This window comes from Mytilus galloprovincialis, chromosome 2, assembly GCF_965363235.1.
Source record: "Mytilus galloprovincialis chromosome 2, xbMytGall1.hap1.1, whole genome shotgun sequence".
NCBI lineage: Eukaryota > Metazoa > Mollusca > Bivalvia > Mytilida > Mytilidae > Mytilus > Mytilus galloprovincialis.
This window is the reverse complement of record NC_134839.1, coordinates 20,478,697-20,500,088: the sequence shown is the minus strand read 5'-3', so window position 1 is coordinate 20,500,088 and position 21,392 is coordinate 20,478,697. Positions and strand designations below refer to the sequence as shown.

The 21,392-nt window shown below is 30.7% G+C and overlaps 1 protein-coding gene across 4 annotated transcripts in view; it reads left to right on the top strand.

Annotated features, from left to right (window-relative positions):
• The window catches only part of LOC143063082 (uncharacterized), a 38,112-nt gene extending 16,933 nt beyond the window's left edge, over positions 1–21,179 (top strand). For 2 of the 4 annotated variants that reach the window (XM_076235027.1, XM_076235029.1), the window contains exons 11-19: positions 5,600–5,825; positions 6,875–6,999; positions 9,703–9,741; positions 10,965–11,209; positions 11,877–12,018; positions 13,765–13,916; positions 14,370–14,499; positions 16,394–16,489; positions 18,688–21,179. In XM_076235027.1, coding sequence (XP_076091142.1) covers positions 5,600–5,825; positions 6,875–6,999; positions 9,703–9,741; positions 10,965–11,209; positions 11,877–12,018; positions 13,765–13,916; positions 14,370–14,499; positions 16,394–16,489; positions 18,688–18,828 — 1,296 coding nt within the window. In that variant the 3' untranslated portion in view covers positions 18,829–21,179. Of the gene's footprint in view, positions 1–5,599; positions 5,826–6,874; positions 7,000–9,702; positions 9,742–10,964; positions 11,210–11,876; positions 12,019–13,764; positions 13,917–14,369; positions 14,500–16,393; positions 16,490–17,210; positions 17,290–18,687 lie in introns of all 4 variants that reach the window. The other 2 variants (XM_076235031.1, XM_076235030.1) reach the window with 2 other exon arrangements.
• The last annotated feature ends 213 nt before the right edge of the window (positions 21,180–21,392 follow it).

Sequence of the window (21,392 nt, the reverse complement as noted above, 5' to 3'; positions counted from 1 at the left end):
AATAAATCGTTGATATTCATATTTGTACAGAATAAGCCATAAATATAAAGTATCTTTAGTTCTTGACTGTTGTTTAAAATTGTAACTACCGTAATCTGCTGTATATAATCTGCAAATAGTTTTGACAATACATATTAACTTGTCAAGTCTTCTGTGAATCTTTCGTGGTATTCTAAATTTATGTTTGAATGACCTTTATTTAAAACAAACACATACAGCAGTATGATCACAGAATACAATGGAAGAAAAACAGAAATTTGTAATGAAGCATTATATTTTGATGAAAAATAATGTTGTATTTTAAAATTCAAATGGCATATAAATATGGATTAGAATAATTATAAAAGTATTCAAAAAGAATATTGGCAACACCTATAATTTCAAGAATAAACAAGCAAGAATGTAAAAAAATGTTAAGAAATCAAGCTTTTTCTTATTTCTTGCTAAAATTATTTTAAAACTGTGGATTATGCATGCCAAAATACGGTAACTCAGAAAGAGGTAACATGTTTTTCAAATCTCTTTAGAAACGAAGTCAGAAATCATGGTGGGGGATTCAGAGTAAGAAACCTCTTCATTTATTATGACACAGCACCATTTTGTGTTTCCAATTAAATATTTTATGGCTTACTCTAATGATTTAAGATGTAATAATAATTTTTGCTGATACAGGGATTATCATAGGTAATAAAGAAGGCAAGCAGATTCTTTTTTGTTTGGAAATGGTTGTATTTGAAGATTTCAGTCAGGTATGGTTATATGTTGTACTAAATAAGAATGTATGCTTGATATCATTTGTATTTTTCAATCTTTTTGGAATTCATATACCAAAAAAAATGACAAAATCTTATGTCTGCCAGTAAGGGATACATGGTAAACTTAAACTTGTCTAATTTTCTTGCAGGATGTTGTCTCACCAGTACTGCACAGTCAACAAATTATTCCACAATTTCAGGTTGAAAGTATTCGGTACCATACAAACGAGGATACAGATGATTAGACTTAACTCCCTTTCATTTTCGGAACTTTTAAAATTGTGTAAATTTCTGTTTTGAAATGGAAAAGCATCAGTCATGTTAGGCTTGTGCATATTATATTCTTATAGCAAAGACTGTTTTACACTTATGCAGCTGGAGTTATCCCCTCTTTTTGTTGTCATCTCCTTCAGTATTTAGTAAATATGAGTTAGGGATGGACTCTGGTGTAGGATTAGATTAAAAATAAAATAGTGCTCTTTTTTATTATGGAAGGTGTCTTTCAAGAATTGATCTTTGAATAAAGAAAGAGGAGCTTTTTATTATTAAAGACTTTTTTCAAGAATTGATCTTTATCTTGTGGATGAGGTCGATCAAGGATTAATCTTTTTATTATTAATGAGGTCTTTCAAGAATTGATCTTTATCTTGTGGATGAAGTCAATCAAGGATTGATCTTTTTATTATTAATGAGGTCTTTCAAGAATTGATCTTTTGATAATGTTTTCTTGCGAAAGATCTGTGTTTCCCTCAAGGCACTCTGGTGTCCTCCACTAATGACAAATGCTCGCCACCAAAAAGCCATCAGTGCTGAAAGTGGTGTTAAACATCAATCAATAAGTGGACCTAGGTGGTCTAAATACAACTGTTTCACTGGAGCAATTTTTATTCCAAACTCTTTCATTCTTGTTTCTAAATATTTTGAACTAACGACTTTCAAATAAAAATTGTATGGGGTAAAGCAGTCTTCTCTGATATGTGAAACAATTATTAAGGTTTTAAAATTATACAGAATTTTAATGTTTATATGTTTACTCCTATGCTTAAAAAGAAATGAACCCTTTCATTGCTACTACTTAAAAAAGGAGCAAGACCAGATTTAAAGTGATAAAGGCATTGTAAAAATTTGTGCTTGGTTATTTGTAAATATTAGATTATTGTTCCATATATATGTATTCTATGATATATTGATCACTTTTTAATGTTTTGTGTGAAGCATGCACCAATCAGAAAATGGACTCCTATGGTAAATTGTAAAACAAGTAGTGGCTTGATATGCTCTGTATGGGACATAGAACTAAGTGGGTGTCTCTCAAATTTGGTTCAATCATGAAAGATGAGTTCAAAGGCGTTTGCCATCTGGAATTCATTTTGTGGTTGTTGTGTATGAGAACTGTTTACATTTGTAAATGAAATAATATTTTTATCAATAATGATATGTATATTTATATGTTTATCTGTAAGGTAACTAGTGCAAGGTCTATCAAATTTGATAGTTTATATACTTGTGATTTTGAAGTGACAAAATTTAAAGCTGATAAAACAAAAGTGTTATATATAAAGTACTCTTTATTCTAATATATTGCTTTCTTGGAAATACTGTAAGAAGCTTGTTTTTGTACTTGTGTATACACTATTTATGAAAATAATGATTCAAATTGATAATTTCCTGAGAATGGAACATCTAGTTTTGAACATGATATAGATTTTGAATGTATGTATAAAAGTACATTTTCAAGTTGCTTATTTAAAAGAAGCAGGAAGTTTGAGGTCTGAGACTTAGCTTAACTTTTTAAAGAGGTTTGTTCATATCCTGCATAAATTTGTTATCTATGGGTATAGAACTTAATTTTTATGAACACACAGAAGTTTGAATAATTTATAGAATGATTAGTAGAAAGTCAGACCTCAGACTTCTATGTTCACCTTCTTTAAGAAGACCTTTTGTTTTTGAAAGCTTGGAATTAAATCAGTATTTTTTATTGTGAAATTCTCTAAATTTGTTACATCGAGGAAGAACTATATTTTTGATCACAGAGTTGGTTGACCACATTGGAAAACATATTTCTAGATCTTTGCAGCAAAGATTATTAGAGATGAAAAGTATTGACATTTGTTTGCCTGTAATTGTTTTAATATATACATTGTATATATATGTAGATATTTGTGTGTATTTATGATTCTTAAAAATATGATATAGAATAGATCTGTTGCACTAGTAAAACAAATTATCTTTCTAATATTAACACAAAAACCATTTTGTGAAACCAGTCTAAATTTAAGCTTTTAGGTGATTAGATTTAAAACTGAAAAAGACACTTATTTTGAACAGATTTGTATAAGTCTCTACCAATGTAATAAATTTCTGTAGTAAATCATGTATGTTTAAGCAGTTTCTATATAAATATTAGATGTACAGTTGTTTTTACCATTAATTGGTTATACATGTAGTACCGTACAAAAAGGTTGTTGGTCTCCTTTAACCCTGCTGAATCTGTTTTTATTAGAAAACAAAGGATATAGGGTATCCATCCATGACACAGAATCAGTACATGCACTTTAAGGGGGTACCCAACACTTTCCCTAAAATTAATTTGACTCGTTTAATTTTTATAAGATTTTTGACAAAGTATTTACTTTGACCTTTTAACAAAAATATAAAAATTGCAAAAAATTTGAACCAACCATTTTATCAGAAAAATTACACTGGTTATATAGCAGTTTGACAAACACCAATTTTAATCACTGAGAAGCTTAATATTCCCTTTACAACACGGTAATTAAAACGTTTAGCTGACTTTACAGAGTTATCTCCCTGTAGTGTTAGGTACCACCTTTAAAAAAACACAAAAGCAAAGAAGAGCACTTTTATTGCTGTTCTTCATCTCAAGTCACAGTAAGGCCTTCAACATGGAGCAAAAAACACTAGTACTCTCTACAAGTTTAAGACTGCCAAAAGCTTATATTACAAGATAGGTGAAGATATATTGTTTTCCAAAGAATCCTGTTGGTGGATTGAGAAACAATTCAATGTAGAGCAAAATTGAATGTGCCTTGTTAGAGTTTTATAAAAACAAACAAAAATTATGTTTTTCCTGCCTGCCGACCATGGACTTGTGTTGGTTGAAATCAATATTTAAATTTTATTGGCCTTGGGTCACCAAATATACTTTTGGATGAGAACAGAAATACATAAAAATAAATGTGTTGTTTGAAATTCTACAGCAGTTTGCAGTTTTGTAAGTTCAGAATTTATCCTTTTAAGATTTGAGTTCTTTCAAGAACTTAAATGCATCTATTCTTTTTGTAGGCATTATTTTGAAAAATGAATCAAGTGTGTAAACACTTGCACAGTGTTCATTATTCCTAATTTAAACCTCCGAAACAATCAAAATTTAAAAAAAACACAACATTTCCCTTTCTTTCATATTCTGAACATTAGCAGTTACCAGATTTTTTTTTAGATAGAATTTAAATGTTGCAATGTGAACATGAGTGATAAGCTATGGTGATCTCTAAAATATAAATTGATCACAAATCTAACTGATCCAACACAAATCTAACTGATCTAACACAAATCTTACTGATTTGAAATTGAAAATACTTCATTAGAAATGTGATTTGAAACAACTTATTACTGCAAGGATTACTTGTGAATACGAAACCAAAAAACTTAGGATACAAAATTTAAAACATTTGTCGTATCAAAATAACAAAGGATCTCCACAAAATTTAAAGTCGCTTAAAAAATGGTAATAATATTGAAAAATAGAAATTCAGTTAAGTTTGGGTCCAAGAACTAGCCTAACTTAGTAAGGTTAGATGTGCATACATTGATCATAACGGCCTTCAAATGGATAGTATGTTAATATAAAACTAATCAACCACTTATGTCATGCATGAATGGCTACCTCTCCTTAGGTTTGGTTACTTTCAAAAAATAAATTATGTAAACTAAATATTTCATATTTCAACTTTTTTTATATAACAGAACTTGAATTTCTTAAGCATTTAAAAGTTAAAAGACAAGGTACAATAGTTATGTGCAGTGGACTTTTTTTTGTAGCTCATGGGGACAGAAAATGTGAATTTCTGTTCAGTCTTATGTCAGTTAAATTTTTGAAAAAAGGGCTATTCCAGAAATAATGAGAGTATGGATTCAAATTCACAAGTAAAATTTTTCACATTTATCAGTGGATTGTTGAAGAAAGTAAAGTAAAATGCAGCATTTAAATTTTTAATATACATGACATTCTACTTATCAATAACTCATTCATACATTTATTTGTGGAAAAGCCCATAATTGAAATTTGAATTTGATAGAACTTTATAATAAAAACCTACAGATCAAGTCATTAAAGGCAAAAGATTTGAAAGGTTTAGATTGAGGTTAGTAGAATATACTTATTTCTGTTGATTTGAAATGAAATATACTGCCAGGTTAGAATCAAAATGCAGTGTTCTCCGGAGTGCCTTTTAGCATCACTGTAATGTGATGCTACAAATTTCTAGATACAAGATGGTAACTCAAAATCACTGTTTACATTGATGGTGTATGATACTCCAGGGAGAACATTGCACAAAGGGTTAAGAAGGTTTGAAATTTAGATATATATTTTAAATATAGTTTATTACATTGGGATTCTGCAGATATTTAATATGTTCATATAAGTAATTATTTAGTAAGAAGGTTAATTATGCCAATATCTGGCCTCATTTACTAATATCTAGGTCATAAATATGTCATCATACCAATCCAAAGGACTTGTATTAAAAATGAATTGGCTATATAACATTTTGTTACTATGAATCAAATTTGAAAAGATTTTCTGTCTCTCATTTCAGGCTCAGATGCTGACAGACTTACATCAAAGAAGAACTGAAATCTTGACAAGGCTTAACAAATGTAGTTCTACTACTAGCAAGAAAAGTTGGTCTGGGGCAGAGACTACCTTTGCTGAATGGGGCTCAGAGAAATCTATTGGTAGAATGACATGCTCCTCTCAGTCCATACCTGATGCAGCTTCAGCTACAAAGATACCATCAGTAGCTTCAAGAGAAACACATTCTGGTACAAATATTTATTGTCCACACTTGGGCCTTGGTTAACTGTTGGTATTTGTCAAATATGTGTTTTTATGCCCCACCTACGATAGTAGAGGGGCATTATGTTTTCTGGTCTGTGGCTCTGTTCGTTCGTCCGTCTGTGCGTCAGTTCAGGTTAAAGTTTTTGGTCGAGGTAGTTTTTGATGAAGCTGAAGTCCAATCAACTTGAAACTTTAATAGTACACTTGTTGCTTATGATATAATCTTTCTAATTTTAAAGCCGAATTAGACTTTTGACCCCAATTTCAGGGTCCACTGTTTGATGAAATTGAAGTCCAATCAACTTGAAACTTAGTACATATGTTCTCTATAGTATTATCTTTCTAATTTTAATGCCAAATTAGATTACCCAATTTCACAGTCCATGGAACATGGAAAATGATAGTGCGAGTGGGGCATCTGTGTACTTTTGGACAGATTCTTGTTTTACTCTGTTTACATTTGGCATACAAAAAAAAAAACAATTTGAACTCAAGGTTTTGTGATTGCAATTTTAATTGCAGAAATAAAAAATCTTAGTAAAAACAATTTGTGAACTCGGTTTTGTGATTTCAATTTAAATTGCAGAAGTAAAAAATCTTAATTTCTTCTTTTTCCAGAATTTTGTTTATGTAAATTGTGTGCATATTGTTCAAAATTATATTTTTTAATTGAATTATGTTTGTATATCTGAACTAGGGTATGTGCAATGAAAGAATTAAAAAAAAAAGAAGCTATGAATTGAGCAACAGTCTTCTCCCCAGGCTTTTTATGCTCTTCTTTTTTTAGTGGAATTTTAGTCTCAATGATTCTTTTTTAAAACGCTCTTGATAAAAAGATTTGATAACATTCTGGAAATTGATAAAGTAATAATACAGACCTTATTTGATGACAATATACTTTTCTAAGAGATAAAGATGTGTTTGAGTTTAGTATATTGTTTAATATTTTTATCTCTACATTTATATTTTGGATAGCATAAGAATTTGTTAAAATTTTTATTTATAATAATGATTTTATGTTATGAATTTCTAGGTTGGGATAGTGATTACCAGAATTGGTCTGTAGGTGATAATACATCCTCACCATGGAAAAAAAATAAAGATACTCCTGTTGGATCCTCGGACGTGGTGGCTGACTGTCCAGATGTGTGGAATGAGGTACGGTCATTCTGACATATTGATTACGTTTTTTTTTTTAATTTGTTTGGAAACTTTTTCACCTAATGTTTTTCTTTATTAAAACATCCCACATATGGAGTACTGTTTGGTTGATCTTTATGTTCAGTGAAAATATTTCAAATATAGCAGTGTTCTCCCCAGGCCTTTAAAGGACCACGGGCCCGCGATGTATAATTTTCTACCGTGGTGGTATCGTTCTTGCCGCGATGTATAATTTTTCACCGTGGTGCTAAAATTTTCGGTAAAAAAAATCATAACGGTAAACCTTCCCGTGGGGTATAAAATTTCAGATGAAAATTGACCAGTTCAAACCAGTTCAATCCAGTTCTGACAACGAAGATTGTTTACACCACGTGATCGATTTACCTTTTGAGGTTAACCTTGATGATTGGATTTAATCGATGTACACGATTCTTGTGTTTTAATTGATTAAGAGATCATAACTTAATGATCACAGACCTATGAGACTTTTGAGGGACAAGCAGACATTTGTTAATAAACTCTATTACTCCAGCCTTTGGTCATAAATGATTTGCGTATTTTTAAAACGTGAGTTACTTCCCCTGATTTAGCTTATTACAAAAATGTGCTCCTAAAATATCATCCATCATTTAAAATAGAAATAAAGTACAAATTGAATGCAAAATTATATAAGGATGTTACCTCAAGGATAAAAACTTTCTTTGAATATACCAACAAAAATATATTGCAAATTATTTTTGACAATCATACTTTTATTAAAGCAAAGACATATTATATTAAATAGGTAGTATATCCATTTATACTCTATTTACCGACCGTGCAAGGGCTGTATGAATATTTGTGTGATGCAAAATGTATGAGAAATGTTTTTGAGAAACACTTTTTAAAAAATAATATTCTGGTACAAGAAACCGAAGGTGTCATAACATTTAATTTCTAATTATTGTGCTGATTATATATATGTGATTATACTTAAAACATTGCTTTGTGATAATTTTGTGTAATATGTAATATATCTGTTGTATATATATGTTGAAGAATTGAATAAAGATAAAAAAAAAAAATAGCCAGTCAAGGTCGTTAAAAACTTCCATTTGTATACTCTATTGACTGTGCAAGGGCTGTATAGCCAGTCAAGGTCGTTAAAAACTTTCATTTGTTGTATACTTCTACTGAGCTAGGTTGTTGAAAACATCCATTTGATATATAGTTGAGTATTAAAGAAGGGTAATGATTAACTTTTACAAAATAAATTTACAATGATTGGAATTCAGCTAGACATGACATTCTTTCACGAGTGTCCACATAGATAATATAAGTATACTTTTCATGTCTATCATGAAATAACACAATAATGATTTTAATAACAATTTTATTAATCTAAAAGAATCATGTCTAAAGCTATGGAAAATAGTATTTAATTTACTAAAGGTTCTACATTAAAATTTAATCTTGTTTAAAGTTAATTGTTATGATGTAATCTAACAAAAATGGGGAATGTGTAGTGTAACTATACAAGTATCAGGACAAAATTGGCTTGATCAAAGTATAAAAAGTGACTAGTTTAAAGACTAAAAGTGCTTTCTGTTATTTATTCTTAAAAGATATTAAAGTATACAAACTGTTTGATTTACTTTTTTTTTTACCCAAAGTCTACATAACACAGTAAACAAAACAAAAGACAAAAAGGTAATGGCACAAAAGCTAACAAGAAGAAAAAATAAGCGATGCAACGTGACACGACATATTGTACAAATCATTTCGACACGCGTTACCCTGGTGCTATCCCAAAATCCTGGAGAGAACACTGAATATAGTCCTGACAATATTTTTTTAATTTCATAGTTAAAAGAAACATTTTTAGTGAGAAAAAAATGTCAGCATAAATTAATTTCATGAGTTTTTTTGCAACATTAAGCTCTATGTACACTTCATACTACCAACTGGAGAAATTCTAAAAACAAATTTTGACTGCTAAGTTAAGGATATGAATATAATGAGAGATGTATATATATGTCAAAGAGACAGCAACCAACTGAGAGTTAGAACCAAAAGACATTAAAATACAATCTTCAACAATAGGCAGGTATCTATGCAAAATCTCTCTGAATCCTCCAGTCATAAAAAATAAAATAACAAAATTACTGAGGAATATTCAAAATGGAAAGTCCCTAATAAAATGGTAAAATCAAAAGCTCTAACATATCAAACGAATGGATAACAACTGTCATATTCCTGACTTGGTACAGGCATTTTCTTATGTATAAAATGCTGGATTAAACCTGGTTTTAAAGCAAGCTAAACCTCTAAATTGTATGACAGTCACATCAAATTCCATTATATTGACAACAATGTGTGAACAAAACAAAGTTAAATATGTCAATTTCAAAAGTTGCATTATTGAAGTGTGCTTAAATGCATTGGACTTATTTTGCAAATTGTTGATTTTTCTATTGGTGCACAATGCCCTTAATAACGACTGGAAATGTATAATTTAGGTATAATTTAAAAAAATATATAAAGCTCAAATATGTGGATTTTTGTTTGTTTCTGATTTTTATTTTCATTCCTGTTGTTTTTTTTGTGTTTCTTTTCAAATTTGTTTTTATTGGAATTTTTATTATTTAGTGAATCTGTTATCATTATTGTCATTGAAATACCTCAATTTAACAAGGTCCTTTATATTTTATTTTTCCATAGAAATTTGTGCTAGCTGTAAACCAAGGAAATGAACAAGATGTAAGACTTACCAAAAATGTTGTTTAGTGGAAAAAAAGGGGGACCCTGTTCAGAAAAGGAGTTTCATATTGCTAAATCATACCTGCCAACTTTTGAAAATCTCCATGGAAGATTTTTAAGCACAAGAGGACTTAATACATCTTATGTTTGGATTAGTATAAATGTGCTTATATGCCATTTTGACTTCTCTGAATGTCTGTTTTGAGGTACTCAGTATATATCCTGAAGGATCTCAAGAGTCAAATCAGCAAAATCACCAATGAATGGAGAAAGTTGGCAGGTCTGCAAAATTTGTTCAAGATTAAGAGATTTCAGTATCATTCACTAACAAAATATTTACATAATACCTTAGTTGTAGAACACACCCCCCCACCCCACACACACACACTTTTTAGACCAACCAATGTCAATCCAAAGATATATTTTTGATCATTTTAAAAAATTCAGAGGCATTACATTAAACCTCTCTTCTAAGATACATTTAGATAAAGAACTAATATAGAAACTTGGTTATTTAAAAAAATTTGTATCAAAATAAGATCCTTCATATTCTGATATCCTTGATCCTGTAGATTTATAAGAAATGAATATAAAACAATTTATGACAACCCCTGACATTGTTGGGAAATGCACCAATTGAGAAATCAATAGATAATTTAAAAAATATTATTGTTTTTCAAATACAGGTTAATAAGGTCACTGATAATAGAATTATATGTAATTGTTGCCAAAATCTTAAAAAAAATTAAGGTTATCAGTTGATTGCATTGGGCTGTACATTTACTCTTGAGTATTTACCAACATTTTTAATTTCCTTCCTGGTTTGTGAAAATTGTTTTTCTGAGAACTATTTTAAGATATTGTACAATAATTTTAATTTCCCTTTACATAATAATGTGAAGCATTAACACGCTTTAAGATTGATGCAATAAGTCTTTCACAATTATTATAAGAGTCTTTTTGATGCAATATGTTTCAGTTTAATATAAATAAATTCATTATTTTGTTTGCAGATTAATGGTTTGTGGTTTTTTTGACTTTTTTAGCAACCTTCTAAAAGAAAATATTTGCTTTTTAAAAAAATCTTTAGAACAAGTTCTTTAATCTTTTGTAATTGATTACTTTTTTCAACTGGATCAAGACCATTTTAGTAATACATCATTCAATACTTTAGAAATTTGCCATTCTTTGCCATTTATACTAATGTATATATTTTTTTTCAGACTGGATCTGATTCCACTGATTTCATGTTGAACTGGTTAAAGGATATACCAGATGACCCAATGCCAGTAGAGCAAGTTCCTATTCCCATGCAGAAAATCAGTAAAACACAGAGAACTGTATCCCAGTCTTCTGAGAGAAAATCTGTATATGCTCCATCAACAAGTTACCACCAGGAATACCAAAAGAAGACAGATGTCAAGGGAGATAATAATGATGATGAGGATGATATAGAGATAGATTACAGGTAAGGATATAATTACCTGAATGAAATGGGAGTTATGTCAAAGACACAATGACCTGACAAAAGAGCAGTAAACAGCTGAATGAAATGGGGGTTATGTCAAAGACACAATGACCTGACCAAAGAGCAGAAAACAGCTGAAGACCATTAGTGGGTCTTCAACACAGCCAGAAATCCCCACACCTGAAGGGGGGCTTCAGCTGGCCCCTAAACAAAATATGTACTAGTTCAGCGAAAATGGATGTCCCATCAAACTCCAAAACATATAAATGAACAATTTTTTTTTTTAAATATACAAGACTAGCCAGAGGCTCCTGACATTGGGACAGACACAAAAATGCTTATTTTGATATACTACTGTTCCAAAGGATTGGATATACTGGTTTACCTCTTCTACCTAACACATTGTTTGTCACATTTTTCTCTGCAACTATGCTAACTGAGGGCCTTTGAGCATCATGTAATGTGATGCTATCGAAAATGATTTTTTCTTAAAATGTGTTATAGCTGTTTGCAGAAGAAAATGGATTTCAAAATTTCTTGTTTATCAGATTGTTTAATTAAATTTGTAGATGGCATATATATTTGGGCCAAATAAGGGCTTATTGCACCTTTTTTCTTCAATTAAAATGTTTATGAACTTCCATTTCAAAATTATTTATTTTTATAGGAGGTTATCAATTGCATCAGATGGGGATGACATCATTATACCATTTGACTCAAAACCTATTGTGTCAAAGTTTGGACCAATCAGCAGGGTCAAACCCAAGCCACAGAAGTCAACCGATCCTCTTCAAGCTACTGCTGATGAGGTATGTATCCAGGTGTAATGATAAGTCGTTATCCTAAGGCTATTTTTTTCTTATTTTTTCTGTACACTTAGCTTTCATTTTTTATTACCATGCATTGTCAAGCTTGGTAACTCATAATTATTTGTCAATAACTAAATGTACGATGCTGTCCCATACTGAACCTTCTGACCTTGTTTGTTTACATTTAAATTTCAATGGCGTCAAAATCACGTGATGTCAATTCGTTCTACCCAATCAAATTGCTCTACTGTCAATTAGGGGAATTTCCAGTCTACGGCAATTACGTTATTTCTTTGTGGGATATTGCTTCAAAATAGTTTGCAATAATTTTGGATTTTATTCAACAGGAAAACTCTTTTTTGCCATCCCTTTTGACATCAAAGGAATTCTGTATGAATATTTATGTACAGTCATGATGGTCAGAATATCGATCTTTTTATAATGAATAAAAAGAAAATTCTATGAAAAATCAATGTAAATTATTTTTCATTAACCTACTCTATATTCCTGTACAAAATTATGGCATGGGCATCGTTTTTTCAATTAGTTTTCCTTTCATTTTGGTTGGGCTTTTTTCGCGGGAAAATCGCGAAAGACGTAAGGAGCATGTCATTTTAAAATTCCTAAAAATACGATTTGCTTGACCTGTATTGCCTGCCACAAGATTGATGACGCTGAATGGAATGTACACAAAGCAATGGAGGCCGGAAGTGGGATTTTGTGAAGTTCTAGAATGTTTTTAGACATTGGGAAGTCGGGATTGAAACGGGCATTAGAAAATTGGCATTTTTTAGCAATAATTGAGAACAACAATGAAAACTTACCTTCAGAAATGTTTTTTTATTCAAAAGTGCAGAAAAAACGTATTCTACATTGTTTTTCTACGCCGGAAGTAGCGTAGTGACGTCAATGCGGAGTTTCCCCGTGTGTTAAGTTCAAACACAAATACCTAACGAACTGACAAGATGAACGATTTTAGACTACGGTAGGATATCACAAGACTAATTTTGACTACTCAGAGATTATCTAATATTTCGAAATGAAATCCAGTGTTTATTAAAGAGTTTGCAAAATAAAGTTTTTGAAACCAACAAAAAATACCAACTGATATAAATATGAGGAGATGTTGCATGATTGCCAATGAGACAACTAACCACCAGACTTAAAATGATGTGGTAGTAGGTTATTACAGGCCACCATATGACCTTCAACCAAGAGAAAAACCCTATACCGATAAGTTGGTTATAAAAGACACGCACCTAGTTATAACAAAACAAATATGATGGACATGAACCAACAACAGTCTCTGTAATACAGGCACCTGATTATGGACATGCATATAAAGAATGTGGGAGTTAACTTGCAGTCGCTTGCTTTGGTGGTTGTGTGAAGGAGATATATGTATATAATTCAAAGTGTAATCTAACACTCGGACACAGAAATACATGTAGCAATGATTAATGAAGAATACAGATCCAACTTTTAAATCTGCATACATACTGGAGGGAATTTGATAAAACAACAGTTCCAGCTAAAAAGATCAATTTACTTTAAACTTTACATTGTTGCTGTTGTGCAATATTGATATATCTCTCTTCAAGTTTTGATTTTACCTTTTGTATCTTCCGCCTCTTTGTTTGTAGTATAAGTTGATTTTCTTAACTGGTGATGCCTTGAAAGTTGCAATTTAATTGGGCCTGTAATTGAACCTATAATTAACTCTTTAGTATTATTTACATATTACAGAAGATGATGACATCAGTAACATCATCATTACACAGTAGGCCTCAGGTCTTCCCTACAAGTCGTGTAGCCAGCAGAAAAGTAAACCAACCAATCAGTGCTGTGTTAGATGAAGATAATGCTTCAGCTTGTACAGGATACTCAAGAATAGTCAAGTAAGTGTGGTAAAACAGAGGACGGAAATACCACTTGGTTGTAGTATGACAACAATATTAGTAGCCTCATGGTTGCCTATTGGTTAATGTCATTTGGTTGAACTGCAAGCAGACTTAAACCTTATCTTTAAAACTGGCATTTAGTGCTTGTAGGCCAAGTATACAGCATTTAGGAATAAAGGCTTGAAATTCTGTGAATATGTTTTGTTTCTCATATGTCCAATTTTCAAGGTTTGAGGAAGAATTATATTTTGTAGATAATAATTATCATTGTTTTGCAAAAATTAAAAAAGAAATATACAGTCATATATTTTGTTAGATTTTCAATAGTTCTTGGTGTCTATGAATAATGAGACATTCATTTATCCCATTCAAGTCTTTTAATATTCTGAAAATATTGATATGAATATTCACTTTAATTCATTGACATTATAAACTTTATTGTTTTTGCAGCTATCCTCCAAATGTAAAGTCTTGTGTGAAAAAAGAGATTGCTCGTTTAGAGGAGAAAGCCCTTAATGCCAACACAGAAGATGAATGGTTGGCTTGTGAACTACAAGCTGTTGAGCTTCAAATATCATTGGTGAGTGAGGACTCTGATTGTGTTTATCTATTTCTTCTCTGTTTTTAAGTTGGTTATCTTTCATTCAACAAATTAAAACTTTGAATAGAATAAAAAGGATACTGGTAATGGGCATTATGTTTTACTGTCTGTCTGTCTGTCTGACAACCTTCAGTTTAGAGCTTTTGGTCAATGTAGTTTTTGATGAAGTCCAATCAACTTGAAACTTAGTACACATGTTTGTTCCCAATGATATGATCTGCCAAATTAAGAGTTTTTACCCCAATTTCGCAGTCCACTGAACATATAAAATGATAGTGCTACTATGAACATATTCTTGTTTTTGGTTTATAGTAGAATTGTTAAAGTTAACCTGTGAGTTTTCATGTTGGTGTTCCATTGTAAAAGTATAGGATTTTATATATATGTATTGTATACACTCACAAAATATGACAATCCGACAAAAAGTTAATATTGTAAAAGACAAGTTAAACTCTAAGGATGTGGAAAATTGGCTACACGATGTGCATAACGATAGAAACTGTGAAAATGGAAATAAACTTAGGACGTTTAGACAGTATAAAAGTTATCTTCAGCCAAGCAGTTATGTGAAATCTGTCAAGTTTAGAGACTACCATAGAACTTTATCACACTTTCATTGTGGCTCCTTACCACTCGCCATTGAAACAGGACGTTACACCAAGCCAGTTACACCTTTAAATGAAAGAATTTGTCAGTTTTGTGATGGAAGATGAGGGCCCTTTGATTATGTTATTACTTGGCCGTTTTTTTAATGATTATTTGATTATTAAGCCAAATATTTCATGATTATTTGATTACCTAGGACTGTATTTTTAGTTTATGATTATTTGATTACTAAAGATAAGCAAATATTTAATGATTATGTGATTATATTGGCAAAAAAATGGTGATTATGTGATTACTAGGACCCCCCCCCCCCCCCCCCCCCATGAGGGGCCTCATGGAAATACGATTGAAACTGAACAACATTTTTTAATGAGCTGTAATTTTCATTCAGATTTGAGAGAGGAACTTTTAAATTCACCCTTTTTATCAAACTATGTTTTTATTATCTTGAGTGTAGAAGAGAAATTTAATTATATTATGAGCTGTTATGAAATCCAATTTTTATTAGCTAAAACATAGCATTTGATGTTTAAGAGGAGAAAGATAAATTTATAACTTTTAAAGAACTTAGATTTTTTAATTATTATTTATTAGCATATTATTTAAGATTTTTAAATCAATTCTACCTTTTTTGTTTTTTTAAGTGAAAAATTATTGATCTATTGAGATAAAAGTGTCTCATATGTCTTTTAAGGCAGGAATCTAATATATTTTTATGCTGTTTTTATCTGATGTATAATATATTATGTAGAATGTTAGATTGTGACACTGTAATAAACTAATTACTTACTTACTAACTTACAATCTAATTAAAAACCGATCTCTCATTGCACCCGTTTTCTGATATATCGCGTGGGAGATCTAACAAAACCCGCTTTGAGGTCACATGTGAGTGAACTAGAAGTAATGAATTTATAATGATATGCAAATAAGTTGACGACCTATCAATAAGCCAATCAAAAAAGTTTATTAATTCTTTTGACTGACGATTTCTTCGTAAATAAAATGAGTTACATCCCTTTACCTCACGATAAACTTTCAAGATCGTGGAAGACTCATTTTCATTGGTGGAAAAAGACACACCTACGAGGTCACTCACATGTGACCTCAAAGCGGGTTTCCTTAGATCTCCCACGCGACATATCAGAAAACGGAAGCGATGAGAGATTGGTTTTTAATTAGATTGACTAACTTACTTACTGTATTTGTTTGAATAATTATTAAGTTGAACTAGTGCTTTGTTTAACTCTCCGTTTTATTTTTTCAGACAAATAAATCGATTTCTAACTTACCAAGTGAAGAGTTGACAGGGACTAAACATTGGGCCAAGTATGGATATGACAGACCACAAGCTGGATACACGGTAACCACATTATTTTCTTAAAAATTAAATATTTAAAGCTAAAAAAAAAAGGAAAAACAGACCACAAACCCAATCCATATTCCTTTTCAGTTATTTTTTATGACATGGTCATACACAAGATTAGACAGAAAATTATTTTTTGTTTGGTTTTTGCTGATTCAACCTCTGAATCATTATATGATTTTTAATAATACAGAAGAATGGGATGAAAAAGAAGGGATTAAGAGTGTTGAAGTCTGATTGATATATCATTTATAAGTCTGTATAGTAGAAGTGTGGTACATTTAAATGGAAGGGATACTTGAAAAAATGTCTGTGAAAGCAACTCAAAAACACAACCAAAATAGATGTCCAACGTGTCATATGAGGAAAGGTGAAGGTTGCAGTCTGGTAGATATGTTGTACACATCAATGGAAACGGATACAGGCTAAATGTAACATAACACAACTCAATAATAAAACCAAAATAGAAGTTCAATAAGTCATATGATCTTCAGCAATAAACAAGAGCTGATGGAAAGCTCATAATTGCCAGTCTCGTAATGTTTCGAATTTAGGTTTCATTCTTCCCATGAGTGTGTTTTATACTTTTGTTAAAGGGTTTTTCGCACTTGCAATTAGTTTTGTGAACAATGCTCAGGAGGTAATTTTAGTTCTGAAAAATAAATAATGTAAATAGCAATAGATTTCAAAGAATTTATTAATGTTTTTGTGATTTTAGGGGGCAAATGATTGCAATTATGAACCTCATCTTTATTATTGCTGTTTTCTACATTTTCTACATGCCACTGGAGATTCAAGTAAATAAATAATGGATAAGGATAAGTCATTTTAATCAAACAAACAAAGGACAAAAATTTGTACTTTGAAAATGCTACTTCTATTTTCATGAATTCAAACTTTAATGGTATGCAGGAAAGACAATTAGTTCATTGGTCTTTAAATTGATGGATTCAAAGATAACGAATAACACATCAATGGAAAAATAAACATTTCTTTGTGACCTTGATGACATCTTTGCTAAGCCAAGGTTTACGATCAAGTCCCCTCCTGTCCACCTTTTTGCTGAATAACCCAACAATGCTGCACAATCAACAAGAAGCTTAAAGTCATGTCCATTCCGACTACATCATTCTTGACCAATGGCAGCACATGAGTTTTCTTGAGTTTGGAGATATGGAAACCTTGGCTAGTGAAGATGCCGTGATGAACCATGATGATTGGTACCATACCAATATCTAGCTGTTGACATGCTTTGTTGCTGATAGCAAATCTTTGAAACTCTCTGTTTAATTTATCCACAACTGTTAAGAGACTCTGGACAATTAATAGTTTAACAAATTGTACAGACATTTATAGTTTGTTGCTGTCAAGTCATTCGGTTACTTTTGTCATTGAGTTACTGTATCTGTAACATTTACCAAACATTGAGTTACTGTATCTGTAACATTTACCAAACATACACATTAGCTTAGAGAGGCAATGTGTGAGCTATACTCAACACTTGGCATCCTTCATCGTTTTCCATCCTGTGTTCAATGAACAAAAACTGTATCCTTTGGATTCAATAACATTTGTTGGATACTAATTTTCGAGGAATTTGTGGGTACAGGGGAACCATGAATTTAAACGTTCAACAAATTACAAAAACGATTATATATGCAGACATTGACAAAACCACAAATTTAAATAACCATAATTATGTAAGTTTTCCTCAATCAACAAATATTGATATCCACGAAAATAAATGAATCCATAGAATTAATGATGTGTTTGGGTTTCAATCGATACAATACAATATTTTTATTCTCATAGCCATTGCAGATACATATATACAGAGACAGTGCAAAATATGTTTACAAATATTTTTATACAATACAGTGTCATGCATTCGCTTGAAAATTGTAACAACATTCCAATGGTCTTTGTTTGAGGGGATAGAAAAATAGAAAATGAAAAGGTGTTACACATATGTATTTAAATTTTTGAAAATAGTCAAATCTATCATAGGTTTTGAAAAGATGACTGAAGGAAGACTTTTCATCTGAGCAAAATCTATTTCAATATCAAACAATTGTTACAAAAGAATTGTGTAGAGTACAAATGAACACATGTGAATGAATTTCGATGACATAAGAATTCAGTGTATTCATTGCTTTGGTCAAAATGAATAATTTAATAATTGCTTCTCATTTTAGGAATGGACTGATTTGGACAAAGCATTGCAGGCACAGAAAATAGAGACGGAATGTTTAAAAAATCGGAAAAAGCAAGAAAAAGAGGATAGACTTCTGGCCCAAAAACTTGTTCTAGAAGAACTGAATGCCTCAGGACCATGATCATTTTTGTTACATTGAGCACATGATATGACAATATGACAATGGACATATTATCATAGCTGAAAGATTTAATTTGTTTTATAAATTAGATTCTGAATTTACTAATTTGACAATTTGCTTTCCGAAAATTATTGTGTTATTATCTGTTTTTATATCATTCATTGATTAAAAGGCCTGATTAGCATATCTTGCCCCAGAAGCCTGTGGCAGGAATTTAAATGACTTCATTTTTAATGATCATGTTGCACATTAAAGAAGAAAGGTGTAAATTTGAAGAAGAAGAAAATGGTGTAGAATACAGTAGAATATGAAATGGCAAAATACCCTGTTCTTGATCATTTTACATTTAAATACAAATGCACATTGCATTGAATTTATTTGTTGTTTTTTTAATTATTTTTGTGACTTTTTTTTATAATTATGATTATAAGAAAATGTTAGTAATATATATGGTGATAGAAAAGTTTTGAACATGTATTATTTGTATTAAAATGTACCTTAAATGATGTAAACTATGACATTTATGTTAAGGTGTTAGTATTATATTTCATTTCAAATGTTTCTTTTTTTCATCATGACATCTCTCTATGAGTAGGTACACTTTTTATTGTTCACAATTTGATTTTTAGAGAGACCTCTATTTGTTTGAGTGTTCTTCCTATGATTAAGAAAACAGCTGCTTGTTTGAGGCTTAAATATGTTTTTATATAAAATTTTTAGAAAATATATTAAAAAAATTGGACAATGACATCACATTGAATAAAGAATATCCCCCTAGTTTTATATACTATGGTATTGAACAGCTAAACATTATGGTTTAATAATAGCCTGTTGGTTGTTGTTGCAAACCAGATATGTTTTGTGAAATTTTATGATTAGTCTTTTGAATTTGAACTGGAAAGAACATTTCAGTCTTTATAAAAAAAAGCTTTTATGATAGCTGCAAGTATATTCATTTTAGTTGTATCCATGAAAAGTGCTAGCAGTAAAGTTGTATTCTGTATAAAGTACTGTATTTGTATTGGTTTTTTTTTCATGTTATTTTTTAAATCCAATTTGCAGTATAATTGAACATAACTAATGTTTAACATCTTTAAAGAAATTAAGTAATCAATAGCCAGTAGAATAATTATTATATACCTGCTTTAGTATTTACTTCTATTGACATTTACTATTGATGAAATTTGTTCAAAGAAATATTCTGCCAAATTAGGTTGGTATAGTTTTTTTTTGTGGTAAAGATTGCATTTCTCTAGCTTAGCTGTATTTTCAAGGCCAGGTCATCTCTACCATTCAGAGCACAAAGTGCAGTGAGGTGAACATTCTTTTACATATACTGCCCTTATCCATTGTCAAGCAATTTATTGGTGGTATATACTAAGATATTTAGGTTACAAAATGTGTTTGGGTTAAACCATACTTGGCAAGAACTTTTTGTTTGTTGAAAATTACAAAAGGTGTGCATTATGTATGAATCTATGTTTTAAAAAAAGGTCCAAATTACAATTATGGACAAAGTAGAATAAATTCAAAACAATGCCTTCCATTAATTTAATTTTAAGTTCACATCGCAAAAGGAAAGCAATCTTTACCCTAAAGTGGTTAGGAGCATTTTGATAACTATTGTTAAGTATCAAAGAAAGTTGTAGTTTCGTTCTACCTGTTCTTTTAGTATGAAAAGATGATTAGCGTGTTTGCTGTGCAAATGTATCAAGACATTTTACTGTTATACTGTGAAATGATTTTCTAAGTGTTGGTATGGAATTGTTAATACGTTAAGAAAATGAAAGGGATCTATACTAACGAATGTAAAATAGAATTGAACTGAAAATTTTATGTTATAGTTCCAGCTTCATTGATATTTACAGTTTGCTGACAATTTGACAGAACGACTTTCTTTATTTTAATACTTTTCTTTCTTTCTCAAATTGTAAATTATTAATGCTCAATTTGAGCGATATGAAATCAGCTTAGGCACTGACCATTCATCTATTATGGGAGGCATGTATTTTAATATGTCTTGCCTGTGATAGTAGTGATATTATTGTAACTGATCTACATCCGTGATCCATACTGTATTTGGTTAAATTTTGGTTTTCGATCACATCAACTTGACACACAGTACTTATGTGCCTCTTTTATTGAAGAAAGGCAGTGGTGATAAAACCAGGACCCCCTTTAAAGATGAATGGAAAGTAGTGATTGGTTTCAGCATTCAGTTACAAGTAACTAATGAAATATTTGAAATGCAATTTGGAAGTTTGACTGTATTATCCAATTTATTATGTTGGATTTCATAATTGGATTCATGTGTTGTTTTTTGTTTTAAATAAACTTCAACATACACTTTGTAGATTCTTTTGTTATCCTGGATTATAAAAATAAGAATATGTTGTATAAGTGCCAATGAGACAACTCTCCACCATAGACCAAATGACATAGAAGTAAATAACTTTAGGTCTCCATAAGTCCTTCCAACACTGAGCAAAACCCAAAAGATGATTTGAAATTTTTGGTAAACAACTGGTGTTATTTTTAAATAACTTTAACCAAAGGTCAGTTTT